Consider the following 15,278-nt stretch of genomic DNA (forward strand, 5'->3'; position numbering starts at 1 on the left):
TGTAGCATATATACGAGGGTAAGTCAAAAAGTTCTAAGACAGATGTTATAATTTCAAAAGGTGTGAAAGATATCCCCCAGAATTCTACAAAGAAGGAATTCTCCGATGGAAACACCACTTGCAGAAGTGTTTAAACTTAAATGAAGGATATGTAAAGAAATAGCTTTTATTATTTTCATAAATAAAGATTTTTTTCAATTTGTCTTAGAACTTTTTGACTTGCCCTCGTATTTACTCTGTGAGGCAGTAGCCACAAAAATGAAATGTAATCCAAAAATGAATAATTTAAAAATCACAGAAGTAAAATATACCAAGCGTCTGTACTTTATATTATTCGACTCTTACCTCTTACAGTTTTTTGAAACTGAAACCTCTGAACCGAGGCTGATATACAAACGCTGTCGCCATGACCCAAACCCTTATTTCCCAGAAATGGTCTGGCACTAGAACTCTGTGGAACGCACTTTACCTCTGTAATAAGCATAAACATGTCTGAAAGCAATTTCTTTAGTCTAGTCCATTTATTTCGAATGGTGAACCGAATTGTATACACTCACCAGCCATTTTAATTGGAACACATGTATGCGCATGCACAGTGCACGATCGTTACACTCTTACATTCTTACAGCACGATGACGTAGTGGCTAGCGCCTCTATATGAGGCGGTAGCCACAACAAAAACGATTTTGACCTTTTTGGTGACCTTGACCGGATGACCCTCAAAATGTTGGAGGTTCTATTTGAGACCAATGCCCATCTATCCTGAAAGTTTCAAGAAGATTGAGCCAACCATTTTCCCATAATAGCAACAAAAAAACAAAGAAACCCTACCGAAAACAATACCTCGCCATCTGGTGGACTCCGTCCTGGGCGAGGTAACAAAGATATGTAAATAAAATACATTCATAAACAAAGATGTATGAATGAAAATAAATGAGACACTGTTTGGAAAAATCCAAAATTTATTGTATTTATGAAAGATGTATTGTCATTCCTTACAATAGTCTACTAACCCCATACGTACTTTGTTGCATGCAAACTTATAAATCTGATTAATGGAATGTGTACATACTAGGAATGTGTATTAACATAGAAATATTTAGAATTACAGTTCTACTTACTATATTGATTTTTCTGTCTGCAGTAAAATGTTTTGAAATTATTGCATCATTGAAAAGCCCAAAGACAGAATTGCTTTGTATTAGATGGCAAAGAATGCAAACCCTACACCGACTATGATTAGTAGATGCAAAAATGAATAATAAAAGAGATTATGATTGTAATAAAATTTAAAAAACACAAAACAGCTTTTTAAAGACATGTTTCGGCATATCCTATGCCATCTTCAGTTTCCTGAGGAATCCTATGCGTTATCTTAATTTTTTAATGTGTGTTGTAGTTGGTTGATTGGTTCATGGTGTATATATTGTCATGTGATGCAAGACTAGTCGTTCCTTATAAAACTGAAGACGGTATGAAATATGCTGAAACGTCTTTAAAAAAGTTGTTTTTAAAATTTCTCTTAATTTTATTGCTATCAGTCAATATATTCAATAAGATCAATAACATTTATTTTTCCTGCACACAACAAGCATCTGATACGATCTGATTCCATCACACAGATTAGAGCAGCGGTGTGAAACTCAGGGGTAACAGGCCACAATACACTTAATCCAATGTCAAATCAGCCAGATTGAATATATTTCACTGACATACAAATGAACAATTCATTACTATTACCATATTCACATCCAAATTGCGGTTTTACCATGCAGTGTCTTGCATAAATATTCACCCCCTTGAACTTTTCCACATTTTATAGTGTTACAAACTGGAATGGATTTAATTGGGGTTATATTGGACGAATATGTGGATTTAATGAGGAAATGGACTCTGATATGATGATATGTAAAATTGGTAGCTTGTTATTGGAAAATTACTGATCAATTTATTGGTCTATTTTGCTCTCGAGTCAAAACACAGATAAAGCTTTGTTAATATCTTGCAATTTGGTTTTGCTTCACAAGGCAGTAGTTACTGAGAATATTTTAGATTTATTTTCTGTGCCTGTTTTACACTCCTGGACTGGAGGACGGCAACATTACTGAATTTTCCAAACTTACATGATCAGACAGATACCTGCTTTGACTTCTGTGTTACTGAATGGAACAACGGTCATTCACCAGTGGAGCTACCTTTGCTGTTGCACGCATTCAAATAGTTATTTTTGTAGGTGCTTCTAACGTGGTAGCTGCACGCTCTGGTTCGAGCAGTGCAGGTAACTCTGCTGCCAGTCCCACAGGTGCTGCAGTGGTGGAAAAAAGTGCACGTCCCAATGCTAATCCAACTCCAGCGCCTCCCAAAAAAATTACGAGGTACTTCAGAATAGTGAAATATTTTTCATTGTAATACCATCTGCTTTCATCTTCATTTGAAGCTTTTTCTCTCTCTTCTTGTTCTCTTCTCTGCTCTTCTTCCTTGCTCCATTTTTCTACATCCCCTTTCTTTTTTTCACTTTCTTTTATCTTTAATTCCATCTCTTTCTCCAGCTCTCTGAGCCTGTTTTCTGCAATCTTTAGAGATTCCTGCAGCAACTGCTGCTCTCCAGAAGGTTTTTCATGTTTTTTGTCAATTTCTGCTGTTAAATGGCCGATTTCACCCTGGATTTGACTCCTGCGTCTTTCTATCTCCTGCTTCTCTATCTCCAAGGCTTTCATGATCTCAGCCTTGCGACATTCAGCCATCTGTTTTACTTCCTGCTTGGCCTTCTGAATTGATGCATTTAGTTTTTCTTGCATTTTCTGTTCCAATATTGCCAGTGCTTTCTCTATAACCTTTGTTTTCTGGTTGGTGAAGTGACCATAGTTGTTGTGTTCCAGCATCTCATCCAGCTTCTTCAGGAGCCATTCCACCTGGTCCCGGTTCTCCGGGTTCTTGTTGTTGAAAGCCAAGAAACGGCTACCAAATCGTTTAATGACATCCTGGATTCTTTGGCCTTGTTCGGATATAAACTGCTCAATTGACTTTCCTTTCAGCTCATCTTCATGGGTAAATATGATGATCGTGTGGTCACTGATGTTCTTCTCGAAAACTGCCTCAATCATATCTAAAGTCTTCTGCTGCTCCTCTGTGAAGCGAGCGATTGGTATGATGAGCAGAAATGCATGTGGTCCAGGTGAACACATGGTCAGATATCTTGGCACTTCTTCTGTTACCTCACTTTGCTGGAGGGAGGTGTCAAACCAGCCAGGAGTGTCAATCAGCACCAGGCTCCGCCCCTGAACCACTCCAGATTCCTTCTGGCATTGGTTTGTCACCGAGTCCATGCTCAGTTGAGATGTGAAGCATTTTTTACCCAAGATGGTGTTTCCAGTGGCACTTTTACCTGAACCTGTTCTGCCCACCAACACCAACCGTAGCTGATTTATTGGGGACTGAACGGCTCCATGGAGACTGGTGGAGTTTCGCCTCATCTCTGGAAGCTGTTTGGACAGAAAGGTGACCTTATATGTCAGTAACACCAACAGAATAGTGTAGGATATATACAGGTACGTATAAATCTATTAGTCTCCGTATCTCTCCGTTAGCCATTTAAACTGCATATGAAGTGATTTTTTTTTCAAACATACAACTGCAAAGTTTAAGACAACAGTCATAAAAACTGATGTTTTTACGAGGCAAAGAATTTTCATGGGTTTACCAAAATATGGTCTGTTTTTAAGTCGCAGCCAAAATGCATCATACAGCACTGCTAAGACATCACGCTGATTGCAAACTTACTATCACATATCGCATTTCTCTATGGCAGACAGTAAACCCAAACAAAGAGGAGGTCGATATTGTGTCATCAGAGCGCCAAATAATGTGAGTTATATGAACATAAATTTTACCCCGGTACATGGATGCATCAGTTCCCATCCAATCCAGCTCTGAGACAAAACCGGGTCATGTTTGTGCAGCGGCATCTACTGGACTTTCATGAACTTCTGCGCAAATATACTGTGCTATGTTCAGCACATTTTGAAGACAGCTGTTATGAAAGAAGGTATTCTGCCTTAATGGTTGGTGAAAATAAACTACACGCCATCCTGTGAAAAGAGTCCATACCAACCAGAGACTCTGTCATGATAAAGCCATCAGAAATCACCAGTGAACACCAAAAAAACCAAGTTTATATCCTAAAATGTTATATTTTCTGTCAATAGCAATCGAACAATCTGTGTCGCATGATTTATTTTTCTTATTGTCCTTTCTGTGGACCAAATTTGTAGCAAGTAAGAATATTAAGACCTATTCTTGTAGAGATGGAATAATAAATAAACAGTCAGGCTAGCCTATTTATTATTCATTATGCAACAAAACTAGGTGGTGCTTCATAAAGAGCCTCATTAATACTACTAAAGGTAAAATGGAAACGAAAGCCTAGGTTTCATGTTAGTTTCATAAAACTGCCCAATTACTAAGAGAATTGTCGTCTTCATGCTGTGTGATGCATTTTATTCGCTCGATAGAACCGTCAAAAGCCATATTTCCAACAGCATCAACCACTTCTCGACAGCAGCCAAATTTCAATGTCCTCACAAGATTGGAAGCATCACAATGTTCACATCTGCACCTATATATAGTGAAAAATGATATTCATAACATTTTCAGCAAACAGCCGGCTATAATTTGAATGAAAAGGTATCGCTCTGTCATATCACCACACTAGAGATCAGACTGTCTGTCATACAAATGCCGCTGCACACGACATACAGTTTATGTTTTGCTTTTCCTTTCCTTCAAATAATTTGTTTATTCAAATAATGTAGTTTAAAACTAACCAAGCCTCAACTGCTCCTGTTCCTTCATAATATGCTTCTAATACCGTTTGACTAAGACCATCAATATCAGCTTGTTCATCCATATTGTTGTCTTGGTCTTGCTCTTTGTGAGTGGTTCATCTTTATATGGTGCATACTGGCTGTGAAAAACGTCGTAGTCTGCTTCTGCTTCATTTGAACTAAATCATCATCATCATAAAACATCAACTACATTCAGTATAAAAATCTGGGTGGTATTTTTTGTTCCTGTGTAGATATATAGTAGGAACACGTACTCTAACATGTTGGAAATCCCATTTCTCGGATAATCTCTTCAGCTATGACGCTGTATTGGTAACGATCAAGAACTTGGTACGCCATTTTCTTAGCTACTGGAAAGACAGTGTGTGTATAAATGGCAATATCACTTTCAAATATAACCAGAATTTGCAGAAATGTATAGAAATCTAAACATTTATTATACTGTGTCCGAATATAAATTAGATTAGACTTTACTGATCCCTTTGGGAGGGTTCCCTCAGGGAAATTAAGATTCCAGCAGCATCATTACAGGATAATAGAGAATAGAAAATAGAGAAAAAAACTTCTAGATAAATTAAATTAAATATTGCAAAAGTCGGGAGTATTTTATTATTAGGAGAACGAACTGGTTCTACCAGTTATATATATATATACACACACACACACCTGGGGTTATTGACTAAAATTTAAATGGGGTTTCTTTTGTTTTCACAGATTTTCCACATACAAGTGTTTTCTTTGCTTATTGCCCAGTAGGTAAAAAACAAACATCGCTTCATATGCATTTTAACTTTTGCAACAAACATCATTCCTACAGAACTAACAATGAGAGAAACAACAACAGGAAAAGTGCATAACTACTCACTTTTTAAAATCACAGAAAAAACCTTTCCTCAGAAAATAGAATTTTGCTTCTCCCTCTGTCATGTGTAGCCTTCTTCTGAATTTAACTCCCTCCTGAAAGAGTAATGATACAAGTGTGGACAGCCAATGTGGCCAAAAGGAGAGAGCTGGTCCAGCACACCTGCTCAACTCAACCCAACCCAACCCAACTTTATTGTCATTCTTCCACATACACAGTATACAGCAGAAGGGAACGTCATTCTCAATAGACCAAGGTGCTTAGATAGTGCAAACATTAAGTATCATGACAAAACAGTCAGCATTAAATACTAAATAATACAAGAGCTAAGGCAGGTGTGATGAGTGTGAAGAGGTAGAGATGTAAGAATAACGTGCTAGTGTGCAGTTTAAAGTGATTGTGTGCAGTTTTGTGCTAAATATCCATTGTTCCTTTTTGAGTGATGGAGTACAGATGCTTGGAATGTCCATTGTCTATTTTGTGTGTAGTGTAGCATGAGGGAGGCAGGTTGTTATGGAAGTGGGCTGTTGGGTGGCACCAGGGTGTTCAGAGGGCTGATAGCTTGGGGGAAGAAGCTGTTGCAGAACCTTGCAGTGCAAGTCCTGATGGCAGAAGGTCAAACAGACTGTGGGAAGGATGAGAGGGATCCTTTACAATGGCAGAGGCTCTGCATACATCATGTGCCTGGAAGTTGTCCTTGATGGAGGGGAGGGAGACCCTTATAATCCTCTCAGCTGTCCTTACTGTGCATTGTAGGGTCTTGTGTTCCAGTATTTTGCAGTTCCCGAATCACACAGTGATGCAGCTGGCTAGGACATGCTCCACAGTTCCTCTGTATAAGGTTGTGAGGATGGGTGGGGGAAGGCCGGCTCTCTTCAGCTTCCACAAGACGTGAAGACTTTCTTGTGCCTTCTTCATAGCGGAGTTGATGTTGATGGACCAGGTGAGAAATGTGCACATCAAGAAACTTGGTGCTTCTGAATCTCTCTACTACAGAGCCACTGATGAACAGGGAAAGGTGATTAGTCGACCCTCTCTGGAAATCAACAACAATCCTCTTTTGTTTTGTCTACATGAAGAAACAGATTGTTGTCATGACACCAGCTCACCAGTTGTTCCCACATCTTCTCTGTGTGGTGTTTCATTGTTGTTGCTGATGAGGCCCACTACTATTGTGTCATCAGCGAACTTGACAGTGAGGTTGGATTCCGACTTGGCCATGCAGTTGTGGGTGAGTAGCGTGAACAGCAGTGGGCTGAGTACACAGCCTTGGGGGGTACCTGTGCTAAGCATGATGGTGCCTGATGTTCTGCTGCCGATGCGCACTGACTACAATCTTTGTCAGAAAGTCTAGAATCCAGTTGCAGAGCGGAGTGTTAAGGTCCAGCAGAGAGAGTTTCCTCTTGATTGTATTGAATGCTGAGCTGAAGTCAATAAACAGCATTCTAACCTATGTATCCTTTGTGTCCAGATGTGATAAAACAGAGTGCATGGTGTCAGAGATTGCATCATTGGTGGAGCAATCGGGGTAGTATGCAAGTTGCAGAGGGGTTCAGTGAAGTGGGCAGAATGGAGTGAATGTGTCTCTTGACCAGATGCTTGAAGCACATCATCATGATGACAGCCAGCGCTACTGGACAGTAATCATTAAGACATGTAACTGTTGACTTCCTCGTCACTAGGATGATGGTGATCTTTCTGAAGCTCACAGGGACCACAGCCTGGCTCAGGAAGATGTTAAACGTGTTTGTGAGGACACCTGCCAGCTGGTCAGCACAGTCCCTGAGTGCTCTCCCTGGTATGTTGTCCAGGCCTGCAGCTTTGTGTGGGTTGACTCTGGAGAGTGTCCTCCTCATGCCAGCTGGGGCCAGGCAGAGCGCCTGCTTCTCAGGGGTGGGCATGGACTTGCATGCCACATGTTGTTCAGTCTGTTTCAACCATACGTAGAAGTCATTTAACATTTCAAGGAGATGGGCGTTATTGTTGTTGGTATGCGGTGTGATTTTATAATCTTTTAGGGCCTGAATGCCCTGCCACATGCATCTGGGGTCCTTAGTATCACAGAAGTAGATGTTAATATTTTGTGCGTACTGGCATTTTGCTTTCCTGATGGCCTTGGAAAGCTGAGCCCTTGCCGAGAAAAGGACAACATTCTCAGGTGAATAGCAGTTGTCAAGGTAGTGTTTATTTGGACTGATTGAACGGCAAACTAACCAATCACAATTAAGCAGCGTGGGACCGTATCAGAACGAGTACACTGCATAAAGCCAGTGGCACTTTAATGAAAAGACTGAGACTTTCATATGAAGTTCTTTGGGTGTGAATTAACTAAATTAGCTTGCAGATTGAATTTGACAAGAGGATATGCAATTTTCTACAACCTTGATTTTCTGGTTGGTGAAGTGACTGTAGTCATTCTGTTCCAACACCTCATCCAGCTTCTTCAGGAGCCGTTCCACCTGGTTCCGGTTCTCTGGGTTCTTGTTGTTGAATGCCAAGAAACGGCTACCGAATCGTGCAATAACATCCTGGATTCTTTGACCCTGTTCCAATATAAATTACTCAACTTCCTCTTCTTCTAGCTCATCTACACGGGTAAATATGATGATCATGTGGTCACTGATGTTCTTCTTGAAAGCTGCCTCAATCATATCTGTAGTCTGCTGCTGCTCCTCTGTGAAGCAAGCGATTGGTATGATGAGCAGAAATGCATGTGGTCCAGGTGAACACATGGTCAGATATCTGAACACTTCCTGTGTTATCTCACTTGGCTGGACGGAGGAGTCGAACCAGCTAGGAGTGTCAAACAGCGCCAGGCTCTGCCTCTGAACCACTTCACATTCATTCTAGCATCGGTTTGTCACTGAGTTCATGCTCACTTTAGATGGGAAGCATTTTTTTCTTTCCAAAGTTGGTGTTTCCAGTGGCATTTTTAATTGTATATATATGACAGACAGAGAGAGAGAGAGAGAATATATTACATGGTGCCGTGAAGATATGAAGTTTATCTTCGAGTGGTGAATATATTTCATGAGTGAGCAAAGCAAACGAGTGAAGTATTTTCCAACACAAGAAAAACTTCATATCTTTTTGCCACAGCCCTGTGATGACCTGGCGACTTGTCCAGGGTGTACCCCGCCTTTCGCCCGTAGTCAGCTGGGATAGGCTCCAGCTTGCCTGCAACCCTGTAGAACAGGATAAAGCGGCTAGAGATAATGAGACGAGATCTTTTTGCCACCATGTAATATCCTGTTTGTATCTGAACTAGTAATGTCCCCCTGTGACCTGAGTGCAGCAGACAACCACTAACTCCTCAAAATACAGCAGCAGGATCACTAAACACATCACAAATATTTCAATCAAACATTTTATTCCAAAAGCATTTTAAGGTAGACCTTATTTAGTTTTCAATATTTTTATGTAGTTACTGTGTAGACCACTACTGGCCTAGTGGTAGCGTGTCCGCCTCTCGATCGGGAGATCGGGAGTTCTATTCACGGTCGGATCATACCAAAGACCATCATAAACATGGTACCTACTGCCATCTGGCAAGGCATGCTGCAATACAGATGTGAGTGGGGAGTTAAACTCTTGTGGTTACCAGAGGACTAGCTCCCCACTGTAACCCTAGCTATGTAATAGGTGAGAGGCCGAGGGCTGTGGAAACGGAGATCGGTGCCGCCCGATGCGCCACATGGCGTGGGAAGGACTTTAAAAAAAAAACTGTGTAGAAAGAAATTCGCATGTAATTTCTCTGTTAGCATCATAGCCAGATAATAAGACTCTTTACATAGCTCAAAGGAAATGATACAAAGTTCTTATGAAGTCGGTTCAACGACATCACATGTAATCTAATGAACCGTTTCTGAGATTGGGTTTGAAAAAGAATAGAACTGGAGTCAGCCACTAGAGGGCGACAGACACTTCAAGATGGGAAAAATGGCGTCTCATTAGTAAACCAGCACGCCAATGACGCCACCATTTTAGAGAGGGCAACTTTCCATGTTGAGCTTCAAGGTTCTTAGTTCATGTGGTTAATATTTGGAGGTACAGTGCTGAGCGTAAATGAGTACACCGCCTTTAAAAAGTAACATTTTAAACAATCTCCCAAATGAACACAAACAATTTCCAAAATGTTGACAAGACAAAGTTTAATATAACATCTGTTTAACTTATAACGTGAAAGTAAGGTTAATAATATAACTTAGATTACACATTTTTCAGTTTTACTCAAATTAGGGTGGTGCAAAAATGAGGACACCCCACAACAAAAACTACTACATCTAGTACTTTGTATGGCCTCCATGATTTTCAATGACAGCATCAAGTCTTCTAGGCATGGAATGAACAAGTTGGCGACATTTTGCAACATCAATCTTTTTCCATTCTTCAACAACGACCTCTTTTAGTGGTCAACCTGTACCCCCCCTCTCTTTCTTTCGCCTTCACTACTCCTCACCAGTACTGTCTCTTTCACTACCTCTCCCTCCCTCTCTAATTCACTACCTCTCTCTCTCTCTCTCTCTCTCTCTCTCTCAATACCACCATGTCTCACACACACACACACACACACACACACACACACACACACCATTTCTCTAAACTTGTATGTGTAATGTTCAAATTGTGCCCTAATTTTTAGTTGAATGAAATCTAATGTTGTATGGATTATCAGGCAGGTGACGGTGGCAGAGTGAATGAGGGAGAGGTGACAGGAGGAAGTGACAGAAGCCCCATAAAGGAAGAGAGAGGTTAGTTTTGACTGTGGCAGGAGTAATAGACTGTTAGTTTAACATACATGTGTAATCATTTTTAGACACTGTGTGTGTGTGTTTGTTGTGTTGACCGCTCTTATTTATCAGCACTAATAATCTCATTTTATGTCTTCCATAGATGATGATGCCTCACCCGCTCCCAAAAAAACAGCATTGGACCAGCTCTTTGGAGAGTTCATCACTTCCAGACTTCCAACGAAGACCATACGGGAGCAAGCTAAGACTGAAATGATCAAATACAGAGAGAGAGATTGTCTAGATTTGGAGGGCAATGTGTTGCAGTGGTGGAAAGGGCAGATAGACCTACCACTCCTTTCAGCTTTGGCTAAGAACTACTTGTCCATACCAGCAACTAGTGTATCTTCTGAGCGTGTCTTTAGCACTGCAGGGGATATTGTTACTGCCCACGAAGTCTCCTACACCCTGATCATGTCGATCAGTTGATATTCCTTAAAAAAAACTTGAAAAAGAAACACCTTAGTTAAATGTTTGAATCCAGGAGCCTTGTTACTGCCTTGTTACTGGTTTTCTAAAGTATTTTCAATCTTTTTGAGGAAGATAGAATATGTCAACGGGTTAATTTTTTGTTAATTTACTAGTTATTATTATTGGATGGGATCCACTATCCTAAAATCTCATGGCTTTTTTCTTTTTATTATTAGTATAAATCTAATTCTTTATTAAACCTCTTTCAAAAACTTAACGCAGCATGAGCTGCTTAGGCTAACATAAAAATGTGGCAGAAAGTTAATTGTTCATTATTCAGGTCTGAATTTTGAAATTGTGTAATTCCTGTTTTTTAAAATAAAAGGCACAGCCAGTGGTAATGCTTTAAGTGCCAGTACTTGAGAAATACTATGTATTCCATGGTATAATTTTCTTCTGCATCGCATCGCATCGTATCAAATCTCACTGCATCACATTGTGTTAAAATGAAATCGTACAGTATCGCACTGTATCGCAGTAGTTTGGAAAATCGTATCGCATCTTACCATTGGTAATTTCATGAATCGTTAATGTATTGAATCGTTGGCAGTGCATCGAGATGCGTATCGTATCGTGTTGATGATGAAGATTCCCATCCCTGGTAAACAAGCACGCCAATGACGCCACCATTTTAGAGAGGGCAACTTTCCATGTTGAGCTTCAAGGTTCTTCATTCATGTGGTTAATATTTGGAGGTACAGTCTCATCTCATCTCATTATCTCTAGCCGCTTTATCCTGTTCTACAGGGTCGCAGGCAAGCGGGAGCCTATCCCAGCTGACTACGGGCGAAAGGCGGGGTACACCCTGGACAAGTCGCCAGGTCATCACAGGGCTGACACATAGACACAGACAACCATTCACAATCACATTCACACCTACGGTCAATTTAGAGTCACCAGTTAACCTAACCTGCATGTCTTTGGACTGTGGGGGAAACCAGAGCACCCGGAGGAAACTCACGCGGACACGGGGAGAACATGCAAACTCCGCACAGAAAGGCCCTCGCCGGCCACGGGGCTCGAACCCGGACCTTCTTGCTGTGAGGCGACAGCGCTAACCACTACACCACCGTGCCGCCCCTGGAGGTACAGTGCTCAGCGTAAATGAGTACACCGCCTTTGAAAAGTAACATTTTAAACAATATCTCAATGAACACAGTTTCCAAAATGTTGACAAGACAAAGTTTAATTTAACATCTGTTTAACTTATAACATGAAAGTAAGGTTAATATAACTTAGATTACACATTTTTCAGTTTTACTCAAATTAGGGTGGTGCAAAAATGAGTACACCCCACAACAAAAACTACTACATCGAGTACTTTGTATGGCCTCCATGATTTTTAATGACGGCATCCAGTCTTCTAGGCATGGAATGAACAAGTTGGCGACATTTTGCAACATCAGTCTTTTTCCATTCTTCAGCAATGACCTCTTTTAGTGACTGGATGCTGGATGGAGAGTGATGCTCAACTTGTCTCTTCAGAATTCCCCATAGGTGTTCGATTGGGTTCAGATCAGGAGACATACTTGGCCAGTGAATCACTTTCACCCTGTTCTTCTTCAGAAATCCAACAGTGGCCTTAGATGTGTGTTTAGTCTGTTGGAAAAGTGCACGACGACCAAGGGCACGGAGTGATGGTAGCATCTTCTCTTTCAGTATAGAGCAATACATCTGTGAATTCATGACGCCATCAATGAAATGCAGCTCCGCGACACCAGCAGCACTCATGCAGCCCCACATAAGGACACTGCCACCACCATGTTTCACTGTAGGCGCCATGCATTTTTCTTTGTATTCCTTACCTTTGCGAAGCCATACAGATTTGAAGCCACCAGTTCCAAAAACATTTATCTTGTTCTCATCACTCCAGAGTATAGAGTCCCAGTACTCTTCATCTTTGTCAGCATGGGCCCTGGCAAACTCTAGGTGGGCTTTTTTGTGCCTGGGCTTTAGGAGAGGCTTCTTTCGTGGACGGCATCCATGCATGCCATTCCACTGCAGTGTACGCCGTATTGGGTCATGGGAAATAGTCACCCCAGTTTGGCTTTCTACTTTAGATAACTGCAGTGAACTTGCATGACGATTTTCTTCAACCCTTCTCATCAGAAGACGCTCCTGTCGAGGTGTTAACTTCCGTGGACGACCTGGATGTCTCTGTGAGATGGTTGCAGTTCCATCTTTCTTAAATTTTTGTACCACTTTTGCTACAGTATTCTGACTGATAAGTAAAGCTTTGCTGATCTTCTTGTAGCCTTCACCTTTGTGATGGAAAGAAATTATTTTCTTTGGGGAATTCTGAAGAGACAAGTTGAGCATCACTCTCCATCCAGCATCCAGTCACTAAAAGAGGTCATTGTTGAGGAATGGAAAAAGATTGATGTTGCAAAATGTCGCCAGCTTGTTCATTCCATGCCTAGAAGACTTGGTGCTGTCATTAAAAATCATGGAGGCCATACAAAGTACTAGATGTACTAGTTTTTGTTGTGGGGTGTACTCATTTTTGCACCACCCTAATTTGAGTAAAATTGAAAAAATGTGTAATCCAAGTTATATTATTAACCTTACTTTTATGTTATAAGTTAAACAGATGTTATATTAAACTTTGTCTTGTCAACATTTTGGAAATTGTTTGTGTTCATTGAGATATTGTTTAAAATGTTACTTTTCAAAGGGGGTGTACTCATTTACGCTGAGCACTGTATGTGTGAGGTTTGGTAAGATTAGTGAGTGGATTGGTATAGACAGGGCTAATCTTTCTACAGGAACATGTACATATATTTGAAATATTGTTTTATGGTAAAACTGTCTTGGTTTATTTGACCTCATAACTAAAGCCAGTATTTCACTGGGCTGCGACAAATTGCAAGCATCATTTGCGAGAGAGTTTCAAAAGTGTCTTGAAACATTCGTGGGGCTTCTCAATTTCCCCGCATGAGTCGCAAAGTGTCACTCCTTCATCGCTGAAATTTTGAACATGTTACAAAAAATTTGTGCGACAAAATTTCTCTCAAAATAGCCGCAAATGCGTCGCTGGTGTCGCAAAGCCGTTGCAAATCCTTCTCAAGTCAGTTTCTGTGAGGCTTCCTCTACTTCCCTGCGTGCCGAGGGAAAGCCGGCCTGCGACTAGTTGGAGACACAACAGTTGCGGTAAAATATGCGAATATCAATTCAGTGTGATTTCAAGTGAAAATTGTCACTAATTTGCATATTTTATCGCAATTGTTGTGTCTCCAACTAGTCGCAGGCTGTCGCAGCCCAGTGAGAGACTGGCTTAATAATCAAATCAGAATGAATTTGGAATCTAACATTTTGGCTGCATCCCCCTGTTATTATCCCTTTAACTGATTCAACAAACATCATTCCTACTGAGCTAGCTAACAATTAAAAACAGGAAAAGTGCATAAAACTTTTTTTTTTAAATCATCGAAAAAGCTTTTATCCAAACACGTAAAAATTGCATTTGTTCACGAAAGAATCACGGTTACTGCACTGTGGAAGGCCAGTAGGGTTAAATTGGGGCGGGGTGGTACAATTGTGATTTTTTTTTTTCCAGTTGGCGTTTGAGTTAAATATCCCAGTGATCATTATGCTTATGTTTGCTTTATCTTGAGCCAATATATCGATTGCCATTGTTGTACAAGTTCCTGTGCCTTGTGCAACAGCAATGCTAGCAGACAACTCCAAATAAAGTATTTTCAGTGCTATGAGCTGTATTTAAGCAGGAAATGAGAAGCATCACTGACAAACTCTAAAATAACAGAATCTATTTTTTTCTATTAGGTGGTAAGAAAAGAAATGTATTAAATCAAACCAAACAAACAAGTGTTGCCAGGCAAAACAAACCTCGCCCGGTAGCACTTATGATGAATATGAATGAAGATATCGCGAAAAAAAAAATAGGTACCCTATAGGTACATGTGGCTACTACGGAGCCGTAGAGGGGACATGGTGAATAAAAAAATAACAAAGCGTGGGAACGACTTATAAGGCGTGTGCACGAGATATTAATGCGCGCGCACGAGTTATAACCCGTGCGCACGCTTTGCGTTAAGGCGTGCGCTCGGGTAGTTAAAAGTGAAGGGACGAGTTACAAATCGTCCCTTCACTTTTAACTACCCGAGCGCACGCCTTAACGCAAAGCGTGCGCACGGGTTATAACTCGTGCGCGCGCATTAATATCTCGTGCACACGCCTTATAAGTCGTTCCCACGGTTTGTTATTTTTTTATTCACCATGTCCCCTCTACGGCTCCGTAGGCTACTGCTTATAAATAAAATTGTTTTCTTATACCATGTCCATATACTGTAG

General features: G+C 40.7%; 1 protein-coding gene across 1 annotated transcript; it reads right to left on the bottom strand.

Moving 5' to 3' along the window:
* Positions 1–1,033: 1,033 nt before the first annotated feature.
* Positions 1,034–5,797, bottom strand: LOC132871264 (GTPase IMAP family member 7-like). Its single transcript, XM_060905385.1, has 2 exons — positions 5,710–5,797; positions 1,034–3,482 (listed from the first exon to the last, which is right to left on the bottom strand). The coding sequence occupies exon 2, from the start codon at positions 3,471–3,473 to the stop codon at positions 2,214–2,216; it is 1,260 nt and encodes a 419-aa protein (XP_060761368.1). The 5' UTR covers positions 3,474–3,482; positions 5,710–5,797; the 3' UTR covers positions 1,034–2,213.
* Positions 5,798–15,278: the final 9,481 nt, after the last annotated feature.

Source organism: Neoarius graeffei, chromosome 23 (genome assembly GCF_027579695.1).
Source record: "Neoarius graeffei isolate fNeoGra1 chromosome 23, fNeoGra1.pri, whole genome shotgun sequence".
Classification (NCBI taxonomy): domain Eukaryota; kingdom Metazoa; phylum Chordata; class Actinopteri; order Siluriformes; family Ariidae; genus Neoarius; species Neoarius graeffei.